The sequence below is a fragment of the Gasterosteus aculeatus genome, chromosome 4, assembly GCF_964276395.1.
Source record: "Gasterosteus aculeatus chromosome 4, fGasAcu3.hap1.1, whole genome shotgun sequence".
NCBI lineage: Eukaryota > Metazoa > Chordata > Actinopteri > Perciformes > Gasterosteidae > Gasterosteus > Gasterosteus aculeatus.
Genome location: NC_135691.1, coordinates 26,354,574 through 26,375,080, shown reverse-complemented (window position 1 = coordinate 26,375,080; position 20,507 = coordinate 26,354,574). Strand labels below are relative to the sequence as shown.

The 20,507-nt window shown below is 40.2% G+C and overlaps 2 protein-coding genes across 2 annotated transcripts in view; both read left to right on the top strand.

The window, feature by feature from the left end:
* Positions 1–10,111, top strand: part of spg2 (spiggin2) — an 87,599-nt gene extending 77,488 nt beyond the window's left edge. The window contains 8 exon segments of the mRNA NM_001267629.1: positions 7,360–7,454; positions 7,536–7,668; positions 8,121–8,364; positions 8,561–8,601; positions 8,750–8,838; positions 9,115–9,269; positions 9,366–9,504; positions 9,624–10,111. Of these exon segments, the coding sequence (NP_001254558.1) occupies positions 7,360–7,454; positions 7,536–7,668; positions 8,121–8,364; positions 8,561–8,601; positions 8,750–8,838; positions 9,115–9,269; positions 9,366–9,504; positions 9,624–9,752 (1,025 nt within the window). The 3' untranslated portion in view covers positions 9,753–10,111.
* The window catches only part of spg-1c (spiggin type-1C), a 144,218-nt gene extending 124,707 nt beyond the window's left edge, over positions 1–19,511 (top strand). Inside the window, 2 exon segments of the mRNA NM_001267630.1 lie at positions 18,843–18,951; positions 19,137–19,511. The gene's annotated coding sequence lies outside the window, so the exon portion shown is untranslated.
* The last annotated feature ends 996 nt before the right edge of the window (positions 19,512–20,507 follow it).

The window sequence follows — 20,507 nt, the reverse complement described above, 5'->3', positions numbered from 1 at the left end:
ACTTCCACCATGACAGTGTATTTTTCTTCTAGTTCTTGGTACAGTGGAATTGTTCAAGACCAAAGAAGCTCAGACATGTGAGTACAAACCGATGTATGGTATTCATCAGCTCAAAACACAAATTACTTAGCATCCTTATTTAGCACCATTGCATATGTTGTAAGTACTGGATATATTGTTTTCAGGTTTTTTTTAAACACATGCGGTTTTATTATTTTGCTACTGCATTTCATTTCTATGAAATTATTTATTGTCTTATTGTTCCTTCTGTGGTCACATTAAAAGTGAAAATGTGAAGAACATTACAAAATTGATTTCTTTTTTATTTTCTGACCCCACATATGTCCATATTGTCTAGCTTTAATTGTTACATTGTGATCAGACACTTGCAGGACAATTGGCAGCGGGATTGTCCAGCCTTTTAAGGGGGAGAGTTACTATGTCCGGTCCGACTGCCCGTTCACACTCACAAGCTTCACCGTCAACCGGGGGGAATATTCTGTCACCATACGGCGAGGTCACAACGGGCTGTTGGTCCAAGTCGAGATCATCATCAATAAAGTCACGACCCTTTTGCAGAATGGCCATGTTGTGGTGCAGAACAAAAGGTTTGAGCCCAAGCAGAAAACTGCAGCCACACTGAACACCAAGGAATGAGTAATGGAAAAAAGTCTATTTAATCATTCATCACATGACGGTTTTTCCAAAACTCCTTCGATAAAATGTATACTACACAAGACATTTTTTAATTTTGCATGCTTAAAGCTACCAATGCTAGGTGATTATTAGCTTTCAGTCTGGGAAACTGTAAGGCAGTATTTTGTGAAATGAAAACATACTGAGGTAATATACTGACTCAAGCTGTTACAGAGTTATCACTTATGGACTTTCCATTTTTTCCATGAGGTGGAAACTAATAGTTCAACCATTCCATCATTATTTTCAAAAAAAGTTAAACGAGTGAGAACACTCTGTCCAAAGATAAAACAAACACCTGTTTCACGTCAAGTGGTGGTCATAATTCTCTAGGACTTTTAAATGTATTTGTTGTTATAACCTATTTCTCTGTGTCTGTATTGTTATCCAAAGGTCCATTGACACGAGGTAAATTTATATAATTATTGGACCACATCCTTTACTACTCTTCATCTGGGAAAATTGCACATTTTACACAACCATAATTATTTGAAAAGTTCAGTTCCTAGTTTGTTGAGATTTTTGGACTCACAGCATTTGAAAGAAAGACTAGCATGTTTATTAGCTGAGGACATTCCACTCGATTCTAGAATTCTAGTTAAGATAAGAAATGTCTCTTCTTCCTTTAGATTTTATATATATATATTATATTGATTGAATTGTTCAGTATTGTTTACTTTTAAAACTTCCTCATTGTACTGACATAATTTTACTTAAATGCAATTTTGACTGCAAGATATGTAAATGTATTATTTAACAATGTAGTACCTGTACTTCCCTAGTAACCCAAATATTTATTAACAGTTGATTTATGTCTTGATAGTGTTTCCCTTCCATACGACCACACCTACCAGCATATTGTTAAATACGGCATCTACACAAAACTGAGGAGCTCGCTGCTTCCGTTTACTGTCACCTGGCACAATGTAGACGGGGGAATAAACTCTCTTTGGGTAAGTTGATGTTATACAGTCGGCTCAACACACGTAAGAGCAAAATCACATTAAGACAAGTGCATCCAGGCATAATCAATATCTCAAGTTAATTGGAACATACAACACCAACCTCACTCAGTGAAGCCTATTTGTTTAAACTTGTTAAGGTGACACTGGAGTCGGAGCTGAGCACCGACATGTGTGGACTGTGTGGAAAACAAAACCTTGCAGGTATTAGAGTTAAATGACTGGAACTGTGACATTGATTGTTGTTATATAGCATATAAGTAACATTCACAGCAGTATTTTTAGTAGCAACTGTAATAATTTATTTTAGTGGTGGTGAAAGTGGTACAAATAGTGATTTAAATAGCCAAAACAATTGTTTGTATCCAGTTTGGTTTAACAATGTACATTTTTCTTGACTGCAGGCCACCGGCACGAGTTGATCAGAGACAGCCAGCTTCATGACCTCAGATGTAAAACGAGAGATCCTGTGCTGCAAAAGAATCATGTGAGTTAACAGTTAAAGTAATTAGTTAAAGTAATAATTAACTAATTTCAAACACAGCTTACGCTGTGTTACTAGATTCCAGTATGCTATTGGTAAGGCTCTTTTCTACCTACTTTCTAAAAGAAAAACCTCAATGTATTAACAATAATAATCATAACAATGAACCAATAGCAATTAAGTAGTCATTTATTGATTTTTAATGGATTATCATACATTTTATTTGTATAGTACATTTCACTCAAGAAATTAGGCATGTGCTTTATAATACAATTAAATATACCTCCATAGTTAATAGAATTTTGGGTAAAATAGACGCGTGTTAAAATAACATGAAATTGAGTAAAAAAAGACGAAGAATATGAAAGACTACTGACTTACTGATGATTGACAGAGGCATAGCATAAGATGAAAAAATAAAACCCAAGGAATTATGAGTAGTATCTTGATCCTTAACCACATATTCAGAATTCACTTGCATCAATAAACACAGTAGCAGCCTCTCTATTCAATTCTACTTTGTTTTGTTCTTTTCTACATCATTGGTGGAAGGTTGAATTTTGAAAGTGCACTCAATCCATACTGTATGTATTAGTTTCACATGTTCAATTGGTTTCTCTGATGATATTTGTAGGTATGCAGCCAATTCTTTCGTAGAACCAAGAGCTGTCTGCAAGACAACAATTCTCACTTTCACCAACTCTGTCGAGACAACATTTTTGGCTTTGAAAACAGCCATGAGGTCTTCTGTCCTTTCTTCCAAGAAGTTGCAAGCCAGTGTAACCAATCAAGAATCAACCGATTTTGGAGACGTTTAACCAGATGTGGTAAGCACTCTTAAAACTAGACTGAAAAAAATATATATATGTTAAAAATATTTGCACGATTGCGGATTTGCAGAACACGTGATGTTATTTCCTAGTGTCTGTGGTTTAATGCAGAGAAACCAAGTTGTCCAGGAGACCTGATTTATGAGAAAAAGGGTCCCGCATTTATTCCCAGCTGCTCCAACCCGGACCCTGCACCCTTCTACCAGGAACTTACTGAAACCTGTGTATGTCCAAGAGGTGAAAGGAATTTGTCTTTGTGATGTAGCTCTTCACATGTTTGATAGTTTGTTTACCCTCCATGAGCCTGATAACATATGTACAAATCTGTATTTTAGATAAAGTCTTCAATAATCATGCAATTGGTCATCACTGCATTCCTGAGTCCAGCTGCTCTTGTGAGTTTGCTGGCAAGAGCTACGGAAACGGAGAAATACGGAGTTCCAAGTGTCAGTCATGGTAATACACTTCAAACTTTATTTCAGACTCACAAGATGATCCCCAGCAAAGAAATGGGCGTATAAACTGTTTTCACACCTCATTTTAAGTTAAATAAACTTAATAAAATGAAGTCATTTATATACGTTTTTAATTTTATCTTCAAACAGCACGTGCCATGGTGGTAAATGGCGATGCTCAGAGAACCTTTGCCACAGAAAATGTGTCATTGAAGGCCAGTTTGTGACAACATTCGATGGAAAACAATATGTCCTCCCTCGCAAATGTTTATATGTCGCTTCAAAGGTAATTTTTCCCAATTCGCCAACATGTAATATTATCATTGTATTACCTATATCTTACTAATGTCGTGTTCACACCAAACCGGACGCAATTTCTTACAAAGTTTATGCACAGACACGATGAGACTGGAATATAGCAAAATTGCAATAGCGGCGCATTTGTTGCGTCGACCTTGCAGCAAACTCAATTCTGGCGAAGTTGCGTAAATTTGCGCCAAACTGCAAAACGCACCAAATGTGAAAGTTTAAAGATTTTAACTTTGGCGACGAAATGGCGTGACATTTTCCCCCTGTTGTCACTGAAGTCCTGCAGTTTGTAAATCAGACAAAAACAATAGTAACGTTAACTGTGTGTGGGTACCACGAGCTGTACGACACATCCTTGTACCTATATTGCTAGCGTTCTAGGGAAGACTTCACTACACAACACATGCATTTATTGGAACATCCTATCATTGCACTGAATAGTAAACTACGGCATATTAAATTAGTGGATAATTATATTGTTTAAGGACGGACTCCTACTAAATATTAAGTAATATTGTAGGGCTATCTAGGGTTATCTAACTGGCTAACAATTAGCCTTATGTACCACTGAATGCGGCAGTTATCCAAACGCATTTTTTTAGAAGTTGGTGAAATTCACTAAGCTGTCTGCGCTTACGAATGCTATTTGTACCAAATTTGGTGGTCCGACATGAGTAAGACGGCAAACTCTTCCACACAAGGTACATAGTCTGTATGGCTTACATGGTTGATGCGGGGGAAAAACAATGGCCGAAAGTTGAACTGTTTTCACGCTTCTTCCCGGGGCCACTCTCCATCGTGTCGAGCGTGAAAGATGCAAGGCATGCAAATTAACCAGAAATGGTCCCAAGACCACTCTGCGCAATTAGAGTCTCTTAAGCGATGCGTTTGGTGTGAATACCACATAACTACTGTTTTTCTTTAAAGGGCCCCGACTGGATGATAACAATACAGTTTAATCGGAAAGGACTCTCTCTTAGAAAGGTCATGGTTCATCTTTCAAAGGTACAAGCAATCTTTGAATTTAAAACATAATCTGTCAAACAATTGTAATGCAACACAATTGTTGCAATTGGGTGCCGTCATGAAATATAAACAACTTTTCTTTTACAGGAACTGTTTGTATTCAAAGATAGCAAGGTTGTGTTTGAAGGGCGGGAGATCATGGAATTCCATCAGACTGGTAAAGACAATTGGGAAGAAATCTAGTAAATTGCATCAATTGTCTGGACTTTAATTTGAATGAGTAAACCGCCTAGTTGCCTAGCAATCCATAATGAGTAATTTACTTTCCCACCCATTAATTTACTGAATTTTCTCCTTTAGATCATGCTCAGGTTTACTGGCTGTCTTCCATGTTCGTCCGGGTCCACACGACCATTGGTATACATTTCCAAATTCAGCTATCTCCTGAAATCCAGCTGTTTATCGACACACCCGACAAGTCCAATGACAAGATCAAAGGTAAGGATCTGCGTTTTACACGCAAAATATATTCATTTGGGGATTCACATTCGTTATGACATCAATTAAATTAGCTTAAATTAGTTGAAATGAATACAAGAATCAAGGAAAGAGTATACATTATTGATTTGTAATCAGAGCCATGTCATTTAGGTCTTTGTGGCAATAGCAACAGTGACACCACAGATGACTTCACCGCCAACAGCGGGATCATTGAGAACTCAGCTCAACCATTCGCTCTGTCGTGGAGTTTGGGTCATTGTCACGGGAACATACCCAGCAACTGCACCAACCGTGAAAATGGTACCAATCAATATTAAAAGTGTGTTAAAAAATTTTTTTTTTCTGGGAACCAGTCATTTGATTGACAGAACGCTTGCATGATGCTAAGGACCGCACGGAATCCAGTCAGGTAGAAGCTCCTGAGATAATGGGATATATTCATTGGTAGTGCATATTTACACAGTGGGTTATGTGTACTGTAGCTATTTGCTAGTTGTTGCAACTCTGCATGTCTTAGAGGTTGTATTTTTACCCAGAACAAGGAAGCACAATGTTGGGTGTGAAGCAGTACCGGAGAATCAGCAATAGGCCATGTCATGTTGTTGTAGTGCTGGACCCAGGAGCAGAATTCATACAGAAAGGAATGGTTGGCAGACTGGGAGCAGGTTGATTCCACATGGCAGGACTGACAATCTGGCAATGACTGGAGTGGATGGCAAGAGCATATCAAGCATGGCACTTGATTAGCCAGATTGTGCTGGTCAATTGGTAGGAAGGGCACTCCTCAGACCATGACAGTAATCTCTCCCCTCCCCACCCCCCTGCACGGGAGCGGGGGGGCCCAGGCAGCCGACCAGGCTTGTCCGGATGAGTCTAGTAAAACTCCCTGAGTTGGGATCCAAGATGAAGGACCGAGAGACCCACCACCTCTGGACTATAGCCCTCCCAGTCCACCAGGTTACAAGAACCCCTGCCACAGCGATATACATCCAAGAGCTGCCAAACCGAGAAGGCAGGCGAAGGGGGTCGAGTTGGAAGAGGGCAGACGACTGGCGGACACTCGTTTTGACTATGAAACATGGAATGTGGGATGGACTCTTCTGGTGAGAGGCAGTTTCAGCCCAGGAGCTGGATTTGGATTGAGCGGAGTAGGGCAGAGTGACTGTTTCTCTAAATCTTACAGCAGTGGCAGAGGTGCATTTGAACTGATGGAACAGCCATCTCATTCTCTTGACGGGGAAATAATTGTGGCCCACAATAGACTCAGATGGGGATAAACCTGTGGCAGCGCTGGTCAAGCAATTATGGGCGTATTCAACCCATGGATGTGAGCGATTGGACTGGTGGTGGTTACACACTGTAGAGCAGCATTTATCCAGCACCAACAGTGGATGAAGATGGTTTGGTTATACAGCAGTCAGTGACTCCTCAATATAGTTCTCCATGGCCTCCCTCTCTGGAGGTACATGTTTTAAAGCCTGCTAGTGGGAAGAGGAGCACCGGAAAGGAGATCAATGACAGTCATGAGGGCAGAGAGGGGGCAAGGAGAGAGCGAACTCTATACTGAACACCAAACATAGATCATGATACTTAGCAGGTATGGTGGACAAGGCAAAGAGCTCGGTGGTGATATGGGGACATCTGACGGGGACAGGGCTGACTGTCCATGGCAGAGACGGAGAGAGTGACAAAATCAGCTCTAGCCAAGGATTCTCCCTTCAGTCCATGTGTGGGTTGTGTGTCCATAACCAAGGCTGACCCAAAATCAGAAGGGCGTTAGGGAAGGCAGACTGGGAGAAGGGTGTTTCCACATGGCAGGACTGACAATCTGGCAAAGACTGGAATGTAGGGCTGGAGTGTATCAAGCATGGTGGTTGAGTATTGGATGTGTAACAGCTGTGCCTGTCAATTGGTAGCAGGGGCACAGCTCTGGTCATTACAGGCCATTTTTGATTAGGCACATTTGTGAAAGGGCACTGCATTAGTGTTTATAAATTCACAATCAATATTTGATTTGTCTACCGGGATTACAAGTTACTTAAAAGAATATAACATCAAATTATACAACTTTAAAACATTGTCATTTTTCATATGATACCAATACAAGCAAGAGGTTTAAAGAAATGTATTAATGATTTAAATATGTATTTTTGTAGAGAATTATGCTCATGAAAAGTGTGCAGTGTTACACCAACCAACTGGGATGTTTGCTAAGTGCCACCCTCATATCCCAACTGATTACCACTACACGGTAACAATACTTTTGCCCCATACCAAATCCTTTATAAGTTTTGGGGTTTCAGGAATCAACATATTCATTATGTATTTCCAGGCTTGCATCCAAAGAATATGTAACACTGGCAGAAGTCGGAGAGAGGCCTTGTGTATTGGTCTGGCCAGCTATGCCAAAGCCTGCGACGGTCTAGGTGTTGTTATTGGTGACTGGAGGAGAAACACAGGCTGCAGTGAGTTTACTTCTGAAAAATATTCTATGTGCATCCTCCCACTTTATTTTCTAGAGTTCACTGAAAAGGACGAATGTAGGTACGGTATGTTCAACAAACTAAATCAAATCAGTTCCATTGTTTTTTTAAGATTCTTATCTTATCTTTTTGATGATAACACAATGACGATTAAAAACATTTAAGATTCCAAATGTTTACACGAGTACATCTTAAGTATTTATACTGATTATAGTTGAATCAACTACTGTTTGTTGTCCTCACGCATACATGGTCGCTTCTGCTTCTTTTATATTGATTCGTCCCTCCACTATATGATTTTAATGGTCTTTGGTCTTTTAATGGTCTTTAACGGTTTGATCGAGGTGAGCAGTATCTGGCTCGAACCCACAATTCGTTTGACAACCCTAATGTAGTATAAATAAATCATTGGTGCATTTACTTTTGTGTCTCAGATCTGAAATGCCAGAAGAACCAAGAATTCTCCTACAACATGCATACCTGCAACCGCACATGCACTTCTCTGTCCGGCCATGACTTTCGCTGTGATATGGACGACGATCCTGTGGAGGGCTGTGGCTGTCCGGAGGGAACTTACCTGAACCAAGGACAGACCTGTTCCCCAAAAAAGGAGTGTGCTTGTACTTACTACGGTGGGATTGCAGACCCGGGGCCAGTTGTTATCTCAAGACAAAAGTGGTAAGGATCTTCTGAGTATTTACACCCAGTCTATAATAATAAGACTGCTAATGCTTGAGGCTATTACCCCCTGTCTTCCTTAACCCTGTCTATCCAATGCAGTAATAGTGCACTCAATCTCCACCTTTGATGAACAGATACTGACGCAAAATTGTGTTATATCTCAACACAAAGGTGACAAATGTGTTTATTTCAGCAACTGCGAGAATGGGGTACTGAGCTGTTTGCCGGATTGTGGTAAATATAAATTCTTCTGTCATAATTATATCAACATCAAACTTGTCCATTGTTATCTTAATTCCATTATTTAAACTTCAATAATCTTTGACAAAATGCAATTCAAACTTGGCAATGCATTTACCTGTCTCAAATATAATTCACACAGATTGCAAAAATGGGAAGGTGTGTGTCAGTTGCTCTGAGGGCCCAGTCAACATAGTTAAGAAGACCTGTGACCATATCGGAAAACCACTGGTAAGTCACCTGATTTTTTTGTTATGCTTGTTTGTCTGTTTATTTGTGTACAAATTTTGTGTTTGTGTTCTTTAATTGAAAGCAGTAACTAGTTGCAATTTAAAACTTATAATATAGCTATTTAATATCATTAGGGATATGTTTTAAGGTAATGTGAGGCTTAACTTAATTGAGTGTTACTGATATCTTACCTTCATGCCAGTCAATTTTATCCTTAATATCAAAAAGAAAGGTTTATTTTATTTTTATTTCATTTTAATTTTATGTGATTGACAGGATACCAGTGAGACCTGTGAGAGTGGCTGTTACTGTCCAGATCACCAGTATGAGGATCACTTTGGGAACTGTGTTTCACTCGATGAATGCACCTGTGTTTTCAGTGGCAAAGCATTCAGAACAGGACAGCAAGTCAACAGCAGGTGTAAAACATGGTAACCCCTAACTCCTACTCATTAGTTTAAAGGGTCTTATCTCGCCAAATGCTGATGGAACTGTGAATAAAAGGTGTCCATCACTATATGTTACAGTACCTGTTATCGTGGTATGTGGCAATGCACTGAGAAGCCTTGTCCGGGACAATGTCAAGTTTACGGAGATGGGCACTACCAGACCTTTGACTCCAAATGGTACCGCTTTTCTGGACAATGTCTGTACACTCTTGTGCAGGTAAGACCAAACTAAAAAGTAGGAATGAAATCCACTCACGCTCATACGTGTTTCTAATCCTTCAAATGACACAGCATATCATCCAAATACTAAAGGGCTTTTAACTCTTCTTGTTTCAGGATTCCTGTGGAAATAAAAAAGGCACCTTCTCTGTCAGAGTGGAGAGTGTCCCCTGCAATCAGAATACACTCACGTGCTCCCGCAACATCATCCTCAAACTGCAGGTGCATTTTTTCTACGCTGACTGAATTTTACAGAGGAGTTTCAGTCACTAAAAGTTTAGTTGTTCATCAACACGTACATTGAATTTTACAACCCGAGTTCTACTTTTTTTAACCTAAAAAGGGCAAAGTCACCCTGACGCTGAGCGACATGCAGGTGACCAGACGCCTCCATAAAGGCTGGACTGGGCACGATGATTCACTTTACTCAATACACACTTCGGGACTCTACATTGTAATCTCAGTTCCAAGCAAAGGGATAACTCTCATCTGGGACAAACACACCTGGATCACCGTAGAGCTGGCGGTTTCGTGGAAGGTGAGTGAGTAAAATCTAGTAATGTACATACTATACATCACTCTTTACTTTGATCCTCAGACAAAAATAAAAAATGTTGGAGACGCTTCCCAACTTAGGCCTAAATTTGAATTTGAAACAAACATTTTATACGCTTACTTTCATCAACTTTAATTCTTAACTTTGCATTGATTTATTTCATCCAACAAGGAGAAATAAACTAAATTTCATATCGAAACAACCATTAATTTTAATGACCAACTTTCATAAAAAAAGAGTACGTCTTATTGTTGTATTCATCATAACTAATAGCTACATCCTCCAGCAGTTACCTACATTTTGTTAGTATTTTTTTTACTTTTGTATATATTTCACATTGACTTTCTAACCATCTCTCCTACAGAACCGAGTGTGTGGCCTATGTGGGAATTTTGACTACAATGAGATGAATGACCTAATTATACGTAGCTCATCAGGTAAATAGATGTTCTCTTTGTTTGATAAAGGACTTTTACTTTTGTCATGGTGTTCAAACTAACACCAAAAAAATATGTTTTCTAGTGTTCGGTCGCCTGGCATTTTGTAACAGCTGGAAAGTCCATACACATTCTTGCTCCGATGTGACCACTGAGATATATTCATGTCAACGCAACTCCTACTGCACAGCCTGGGCCCAGCAGCGCTGTTCGGTCATTACAGGAGAAACATTCAGTGAATGCCACTTAAAGGTGTGCATGTTACATATTTAGCACAGCACAAAGAAAAAGGTCAGGTGTTAGACTGCCATATATTTGGGATTTCCATATCCAAATCTGTTGCAATATGAAATCATATATCTATTTACAGTTAAAGACCCTAACAATGAGCCCTTAAATGTTCTATCCTGGTTGTTTTCTAATCCCCAGGTTGATCCAGATCCCTACTACGTTGCCTGTGTCCAGGAGTCTTGCTCCTGTGAGTTAGATGTACAATTCCTTGGCTTCTGCACAGCTGTGGCTGCCTATGCACAGGCCTGCAGCGAGCAGCATGTTTGTGTGAATTGGAGGACACCTGATTTGTGTCGTAAGTTAAGACCTTTTCTTTCCTGTCAGTAACAAAACATGACCTTAACTCCAAAAGACACTGACATTTTTTAATAACTTCTAACTTAAAGCCATACAGATAACATGGATAACACAAGCACCGGTCTGTTCTAAAATTCAGTTCCATAATGGGATGTCCTAATAGTTCCCAAACATAATTTAGAAAAAACAATATAATCCTATTGTGAAATGTGAGGAGATTAGTTTTTAAGACAGAAGTAAACTAAAGAGGAAAAGTGAAGTAATTTGTTTTATTGAAAAAATATGTCATAGAGTTTATATACACACATTTAGACACATTTGGGGTGGGGGCCTAAAATTGTATATCATCAAATGTTGGCTTGATGGAAAACGTTTGGGAACCACTTAGTTATAATAAAAGTGCACAATTGCCAAAATTACAGTAAATATTTTTATATTTTAATATGTTTCAAAACGAAAAAACGATTTCTCTATTGAAAAGCGCTCAGTATAATTATTACTAGATGTTTACAAATTGTAAACTATAACGGTATATTTCTGTAAAAGTTTAACCTGTAATTATTCAAACTATAGCGATTGCCTGTGACTACTACAACGAGAAAGGACGGTGTATCTGGCAATATGAAGCCTGTGGTGAAATACTGACCTGTGGCAAAGAAAACGACATCTCTCACAAACTGGAAGGTAAACAAACATTGTCATTTGTATCTGAACAGCTAAACTTAATTCTTAAAACCTTTCTTGAAACAATCATCACATTGTAGGTCATATCAAAGTTTTTTTTCTATTCAAAGCATGAGAAACCACTGGCACTCATTTAAATACACATTTTGTTTATAATTGGAAAAGGCTGCTACCCCAAATGTACAAAGAGGGAGCCATACTATGATGAAAACACTGGTGGATGCAGCAGTTTGAGAAACTGCACCTGCTACTTTAATGGTGCTATCATTCAACCTCATGCAGTGGTAGTAATACAGAATGGTTTATGGTAAGTTGGGCCATTTTTGAGTCTTTTTTGTTCATTTTAGAATAAAAAATATTATACATATTTGGGACATTCTTAATGTATATGGACTGTTTCAAAATCGAAGAGTATTTCAATAATAATCATTTAATTTTTCATTAATGTTGACAAATGAATATTCCTCACTTTGCTATTTCATTATTTTCAGCCGCTGTGAAAAAGGAGCAATGAACTGCGGTAATCGTCAATTATATTCATAAGCCATTTCATGTGTGTATTACTGGTTACATAAAACCACGGGATAGTTTTTGTGAAACTTTTCATTTTAAATAGTTTAGAGTTTGTGAAAAAAACAGAAACTGTTTTCAAAATACCAAACCTCAAATCCACCTCTTCTCCAACAGATTCTTCACTGGCCACCACTCCAACATCAAGCACTCCCCCCTTTCATGATTCCACAACCAAGGGTGTGACTCCAATGTCAAGCACTCCCTCCTCCACCGATTCCACACCCGAGGGTACGACTGGAATATCAAGCACTCCCTCCTCTACCGATTCCACATCCGATGGAACGACTGGAATATCAAGCACTCCTTCCTCTACCGATTCCACATCCGAGGGTACGACTCCAATATCAAGCCCTCCCTCCTCTACTGATTCCACGACTAACGGTGTTACTCCAACATCAAGTACTCCCACCTCTACCGATTCCACACCTGAAAGTACGACTCCAATATCAAGCACTCCAACATCTGCTGATTCCACACCTGAGGGTACGACTGCAATATCAAGCACTCCAACATCTACTGATTCCACACCCGAGGGTACGACTGGAATATCAAGCACTCCCTCCTCTACCGATTCCACATCCGATGGAACGACTGGAATATCAAGCACTCCCTCCTCTACCGATTCCACATTCGAGGGTACGACTCCAATATCAAGCCCTCCCTCCTCTACTGATTCCACGACTACGGGTGTTAATCCAACATCAAGTACTCCCGCCTCTACCGATTCCACACCTGAAAGTACGACTCCAATATCAAGCACTGCAACATCTGCTGATTCCACACCTGAGGGTACGACTGCAATATCAAGCACTCCCTCCTCTACCGATTCCACATCCGATGGAACGACTGGAATATCAAGCACTCCCTCCTCTACCGATTCCACATCCGAGGGTACGACTCCAATATCAAGCCCTCCCTCCTCTACTGATTCCACGACTACGGGTGTTAATCCAACATCAAGTACTCCCGCCTCTACCGATTCCACACCTGAAAGTACGACTCCAATATCAAGCACTGCAACATCTGCTGATTCCACACCTGAGGGTACGACTGGAATATCAAGCACTCCCTCCTCTACCAATTCCACACCTGAGGGTACGAATCCAACATCAACCATTGGCTTCTCTACTGATTACACAAACGAGGGTACGAATCCAACATCAAGCACTCCTACGTCTACTGATTCCACACCTGAGGTTACGACTGGAACATCAAGTACTCCCACCTCTCCCGATTCCACATCCGAGGGTACGACTCCAATATCAAGCCCTCCCTCCTCTACTGATTCCACGACTACGGGTGTTAATCCAACATCAAGTACTCCCACCTCTACCGATTCCACACCTGAAAGTACGACTCCAATATCAAGCACTCCAACATCTACTGATTCCACACCTGAGGGTACGACTGCAATATCAAGCACTCCCACATCTACTGATTCCACACCCGAGGGTACGACTGGAATATCAAGCACTCCCTCCTCTACCAATTCCACACCTGAGGGTACAAATCCAACATCAACCATTGGCTTCTCTACTGATTCCACAACCGAGGGTACGAATCCAACATCAAGCACTCCTACGTCTACTGATTCCACACCCGAGGTTACGACTGGAACATCAAGTACTCCCACCTCTCCCGATTCCACATCCAAGGGTATGACTCCAATATCAAGCCCTCCCTCCTCTACTGATTCCACGACTACGGGTGTTAATCCAACATCAAGTACTCCCACCTCTACCGATTCCACACCTGAAAGTACGACTCCAATATCAAGCACTCCAACATCTACTGATTCCACACCTGAGGGTACGACTGCAATATCAAGCACTCCCACATCTACTGATTCCACACCCGAGGGTACGACTGGAATATCAAGCACTCCCTCCTCTACCAATTCCACACCTGAGGGTACGAATCCAACATCAACCATTGGCTTCTCTACTGATTCCACAACCGAGGGTACGAATCCAACATCAAGCACTCCTACGTCTACTGATTCCACACCCGAGGTTACGACTGGAACATCAAGTACTCCCACCTCTACTGATTCCACAACCAGACGTGTGACTCGAACATCCAGCACTCACACCTCTACTGTTTCCACAACCGACGGTGGGTGCCATCTACTTGTGCTGTTTTTTCAGTTATTCTTTCCACCAGTTCCTTAAATTACCAAAGTTATGATTTTGTAATTCTTTGTTGACCTTCTTCACCCCACCAGATTGCGAGTGTTTTGACCTGAAGAATTATAAAATCTGGCAATGCGGTGAGGCGTGGACAGAGGATTGTTTCAATAAGACCTGTAGAGGTGGGAAGATAGAGTTGACTCCAGTGGTTTGCCCGATGATGGAATTTCCTGAGTGCCCCAGAGACAAGTTCACAAAAGTCTTTGAAGGATGCTGTGAAACACTAAAGTGTGACTGTAAGTGTATCCATGTCTGTCTCACATATCGCTTTTTTCCTTTGTGTCTAAAATTGGCTCTATATATCTATTTCTGAATGTTCATTGCTGACAGTTTAATATGGTCAGCATCTTTGTTTAGCGTGTGGCTCATCCTCTGTTCATTAACAGTTCATTTGGGGCGACCGTGATGCATGGAGTAGAGAGGGTGCGCCTGGAACCGCAGGGTTGGCAGTTCAAACCCCAGCTGCTCCATGTCCCCTGTCGAAGTGTCCCAGAGCAAGACACCCAACACCTAACTGCTCTCCCGGTGCCTTAACAGTAGCACTCAGAGATTAATTGCCCCACGGGGTCAATAAAGGATATAAAAGAAGAAAATAAATTATCGGCACACAAACACAAATTGTAGTTAAAGCTAATGGATGTGTTTTGCAGGTGTTTGGCAAAGATGTTTAGTATTGGACAAATTCAAACGCTGACCAGAGGATGGCACTAAATGAATAGTAAACTGATCACCAAGTTTAATCCTGTATCGCAAAATACATATGTGTTTTTTTTCTATATCTAATAAAATCCCCTCTTATCTTTTCAAGGTCGTTGTGAGATATATGGGGACTCACACTACACCACTTTCCAAGGTGTAAAGTTTGATTTCCTGACTGAATGTACCAACATCCTGGTGAAGGAGATATCATCACATCCTAGTTTGTACATTTCTGTGGAAAACGAAAACTGTGTAGCAGGCAGGCATCGCTCTTGTGCTAAAAGCATCACCTTGAAATATCAAGGATCTAAAGCTGTACTCAGTATCGATCCAGACGTCTCTGAAGTGAAGGTGGGATAAAATACTATACAACTCTTTATAGGCTTTACTATATAAGGAATTAGAAATCTGGTTTGATAATGATTTAATCTACCCTAGGTCACTCTGAACGGCGTGGTCGTACAGCCACCTTTGCAGGCGGTTGGGTTTAGGTTTGAAAGCACGACGCACACAGTGACAATCTACATCCCTGAGCTCCGCTCTTATGTGTCCCTTAGTGAATCCCATTCCTTGGTGGTCAGTTTGGCCATGGAGTACTTCCAAGGAAAAACCCAGGGACAATGTGGTGGGTAGTGTATTGAAAAGGACTGCCTTCTAGTTTATTTGAGTGCATGTTGATTTGTTTAATTAAACAGTAGTTGTTTGTCTGTGGAGTAGAGATTTCAGGTAATACAATACATATATGTGTTTGTATTGTCAAAATGTGTGATAACAACATTCATTCATCCCGATTGAGTAATGAGTAATCACTTTAGAAAGTGTGTATTTTAGACATGTTGTTTATTTGTTAATGTTATTTTAAACACAAAACTACACACATTTGATCATCTTGGAGGGAGAATTTCACTGGGTGGAACATATCGAACTAGCGACTCCTGCCGCTTTGCTGGCAACAATCTTTAGATGTGCTTTAAGTGGTCCGTTTACAACTCATTTCCCTTCTGTTTGACACATGGAAGAATTACTCTGAACATTTCTCCGCTGTATGTATATATATATATTTCACACCTGAGGAATTTTCTGTCAATTTAGCCAATAGCCAATAGTTCACTGTAATGATAAATGTTCTGCTGACATGTTAAACCTCCTTTTTTTGCCAGTCACTTTCTTTAGATGCTAAAAGTGGCTACACATAGAGGGTGTATATAAATTTAAATGTACTTTTGTACATTAGTCATCGGATTGGATCTGTCTTTTCTCAAGGTGTGTGTGGTGTTGGATCATGTATCCGTAAAGGAGGAAAAATGGAGGACAACAGCTGCTGTGATAAGACGGCTTATAGCTGGGTGAAACGTCACGGGTCCAAACCGGCCTGTGCTCTTTTACCAAGAGATGTAGAATGTGACCAGACGACTGCGGTACCCCCTACAACAACCACTTTCCTCCCCTGCCCTTCGAGCGCTCTATGTGTGGTGCTGGACCACCCGTAAGCTACACACACTAACACACACACCTCCTCGGAGGATTGAGAATGACTGTTTTTGTTACAATTCATGTCATACGCTCAAGGCCCAATGTGTAGCCTTTCTTAAGAGCTCTCTTTGTGACTAATGTAAACATGTAGTGGAAACCACCCAGTTTCACCTGTAATACCGTAGTTACTGATGCCCAAGCAGTTACCTGTAACATCTTAAAAACCTCCAAGAAACTGCCAACAAGTGACGCTGCAACCTGTTAGAAGCACCTTAGTAAATAGATACTCATCTTGATGCTGTTTAACCACGTCTGTTTGTTTTTGTTTCCTCAGAGCTTTTTCAAAATGCATCAAGCACTTGATGCGTAAAAAGAAGATTTGCGTGTATGGTTCCTGCGATATTGACCGTTGCTCTATACTAAATCGCGCTGCAAAGGAGTGCATGAAAGCTGGTGTCTGTATTGACTGGAGAGCACTCACTAATGGAAAATGCAGTATGTATATTTTATCCATTTTTGATTGTCTGTCTAAAGCAAAGCCAGACAGGCCGGGGCTTAATCTATATTAGTTAAGTTATTTTTCATTTTTGTTTTGAGTAAAAACTAAACTAAAACTTACAATATTCTTTAATTTACCTTGTTCATGTTTCAGCTATGACATGTCCAAAAGGATTGGTCTACAGACAATGTCGTGACAAGCTGGATGACTTCTGCCTTAAAGGGTTTGACAACGCACTTACTTTCTCCTGTGACATTTGTTTCTCACTTTCGTCAATTGAAAATGCTGTCAAGTGTCCATATTCACTTCTTTCCATCTTGTTTGGCTGTACAGAATCGTTAAAGAAGGAGCCCCCTTCAAGTGCACCAGAGAAGGCTGTTTTTGTCCCCATGGTCAAATCAAGGCAGAAATGGACTCAAACATCTGTGTGACCGGCTGTCCATGTGAGTAAAATGTCCTAAAGACACTTTCACCGAGACGTTTGGTCCCTTTACTAGTGTTAATGTGGAGTTTGTTTACTGTCCCTTAGATTGCAAAGGACCCCTCGGTGAGCCCAAACAGGTGAGTTTCTTTGTCTCATCAGTGATACAACAGTATTATTCCTGATGGGATTTTAGCTTTAAAAAGTCCATGTTTCAGCCTGGTGACGTCTGGGAGTCCGGCTGTCACATTTGTGAATGTAACAAACACACTGGAAAAGAGGAGTGTCATCTTAAACCTCTTGAGACAGAACCGAGTTGTGCCCCAGACTCTGTACTGGTAAACAAACCTTGCTGTGGTGAACAGATTTGTGGTAAGCACTTACAAGTTGTAATATTTTAAGGACTTCTCTTTCCCCACATGAATACTTGGAATAATCACATATTGTTACTTTCTCTTTCAGTTGAGAAGACGTGCAAATTTGGTAAAAAAACATACAAGGTACGTTGGATTTAATCTTTTTTAAGTCTCTGTACATGGCGAACGAAAGGCTTTGGTCTGCCTCTCTAAATTGAAATGAACCTTTATACCTTGTCTTGATGTCATTTTTGTGTTTAGGCGGGAGAATCTTGGTCAGATGACTCCAGTCCCTGCCAATCATTCCATTGCAGCTTGGACGGTATTCAGACTACAACCCGAGAATGTCCCGGAGTCCATTGTCATCCGGTACTGCTCAACCCCTACCCTTATTCTATAGAAATACCTCAAGCATTACTCCAATTACCATTTTCACGGGCATTGTTTAATAATGAAGAAAAAAAATAGTTACATTCATTGTTTGTTTCAAAATCTTTTTGATTAAGCCTATATGGGTACATGTAAAAAGCGATTTCTCTATACAATTTAAAAGCTGAAACACTAAAGCTATGCAACACTTCCTAAACAATAGCTAGAAAAACGAACATTGAACCTTGAGATCTCTTTGTGTTATCCACAGGCCAGATTGGTATGGGACAACGATAAATGCTGCAAAACGTGTAAGTTAAGTAAAAAAAAAAGTTGTACTAAAGTGATTTACGAATTCCGTTCGTAAAGAATAATATTTCCGTTCCAGCAATTTAAGCATTTGGAATTTAAACAATTCAGTTTCTCATATTTTATAGATGCTTTGCTCCCAATCAACAAACTGCCTCCCTTATTAACATTCTCTCACTCCAGGTAACAATCTCTGTGCTCCCGTGTTTGGCGATGTCGAGTTCAGCACTACCGACTGCCACACCATATTGCACGTACCTGTCTGTATGGGCGAATGTGGTTCTGGCTTGAGGTAAGAGGAAATACTCTTGTCACTGATCTACACCAATAGTAATTTTAGGTTTTTAGTGTTCATACTCAAAACCTTTGCTTTAGAATTTTAGAAACCGTTTGTCTGTGTTAATACCTCTTTTTCTCTTATCTTCCTTCCCCTCCCTCCCACCCTCCTCACCTTGATGCCTCGGCTCACTGCAACAGCATAAAGGTGGGCAGTAAACTGAGGGTGCATGCACGGAACAATTGCTGTCAGGAAAAGACCTCGGAGACGAAAACACTTTCCGCGATATGCTACCACCCTTTGACCAACAGAAGAGAGGAAAAAACGTTCACCTACAAGCACATCACCTCTTGTGAGTGCAGACTGTGTAACACACAACACTGACAAAATGTTGTTAGCACAGACTACAATCATCTTTTTCATCCTATTCTCTCTAGATTTTCAAATCAAAGTAAAAGTACTCAAATTTTTTGGGGTGAATTTATTAATTGAAATTCCTCATTTTCTTTCTTTTGCAAAGCAATTTCTTGACCTGCTTTCAGTCAAATAAAAATAAATCATTGTCTACTCACCAAGATTTGTTGTCTTATTTCGGTGCATTTTTAAACCCAACTTTATTACACCATCAAACGTTTTATTTTTTTATTGAATAATGACACAACTGAGATGCGAGGCAGGCAGACATTGTGTTGCTCGCCCAGTTAGCCAAAAAGATAATAGGGAGCTTTGTTAGGTAATCGATTATAGCACCGCGACACGGTATACACCCAAAAGCCCCACGCTACTTGAGACTAGATATACCTGCTTACTTTGCAGTTAAATATTTAACATGTATTCCAACAGTTTAACATACTAAGGACATATTATTCAAACAATTCAGTATATCAATGAATAGATACATATATAGCCCCACAAAACTTGAGCTATTTGAACTACTAAATTAACTATTTTGGATAAAATGTGTCTCTTTTCATCCATGTCCTGCTTGTGTGCCCTTACCGCAGTCCTGTGTGCGTGCAGCTGGGTAGCAATGGTAAGCCTTGTTTATGGTTCTGCGTTTTCAGAGACAGGCCTCTATGCTAATGTTTTACCCAAGGAGTACATGTGCTCCTAAATGAGAAAATATAGGAGCACACAATGACATTTAGGAGCACAGTGTTTTTTTTATTGCGCCTAAATACCATCGGGACATCGGTTGTCCAGCTGCTTTTATATGCTGGCCGTCTGGAGTGCTTAGAGGTCAGTCAGCGGTTCACAGCAAGAGTTGGATTGAACTCCTCGTGCAGGAGCGTGGAAACAAACAAAGAGAAGTATTCCTTTCGGCTACAACGTGTGGGACTTTAAGTGTATTTGAGTAACAAGTTAATTCAAATGTAATCATCTTAATAAATACATTGGATAGTAATTAAAAATGTAAGTGCAAATAAAGTTTTAAAAGTAACTCAAAATAGCAACAAGGTCTTTGCAAGTGACGAGCATGTTGAGGATGTTCTCTGTCCATCCTCCTTCATCTGAGGGTGCAATTTTGACTCTCCCACGTTCAACTTGATAAACTTCTTTTCCTTGGTGCA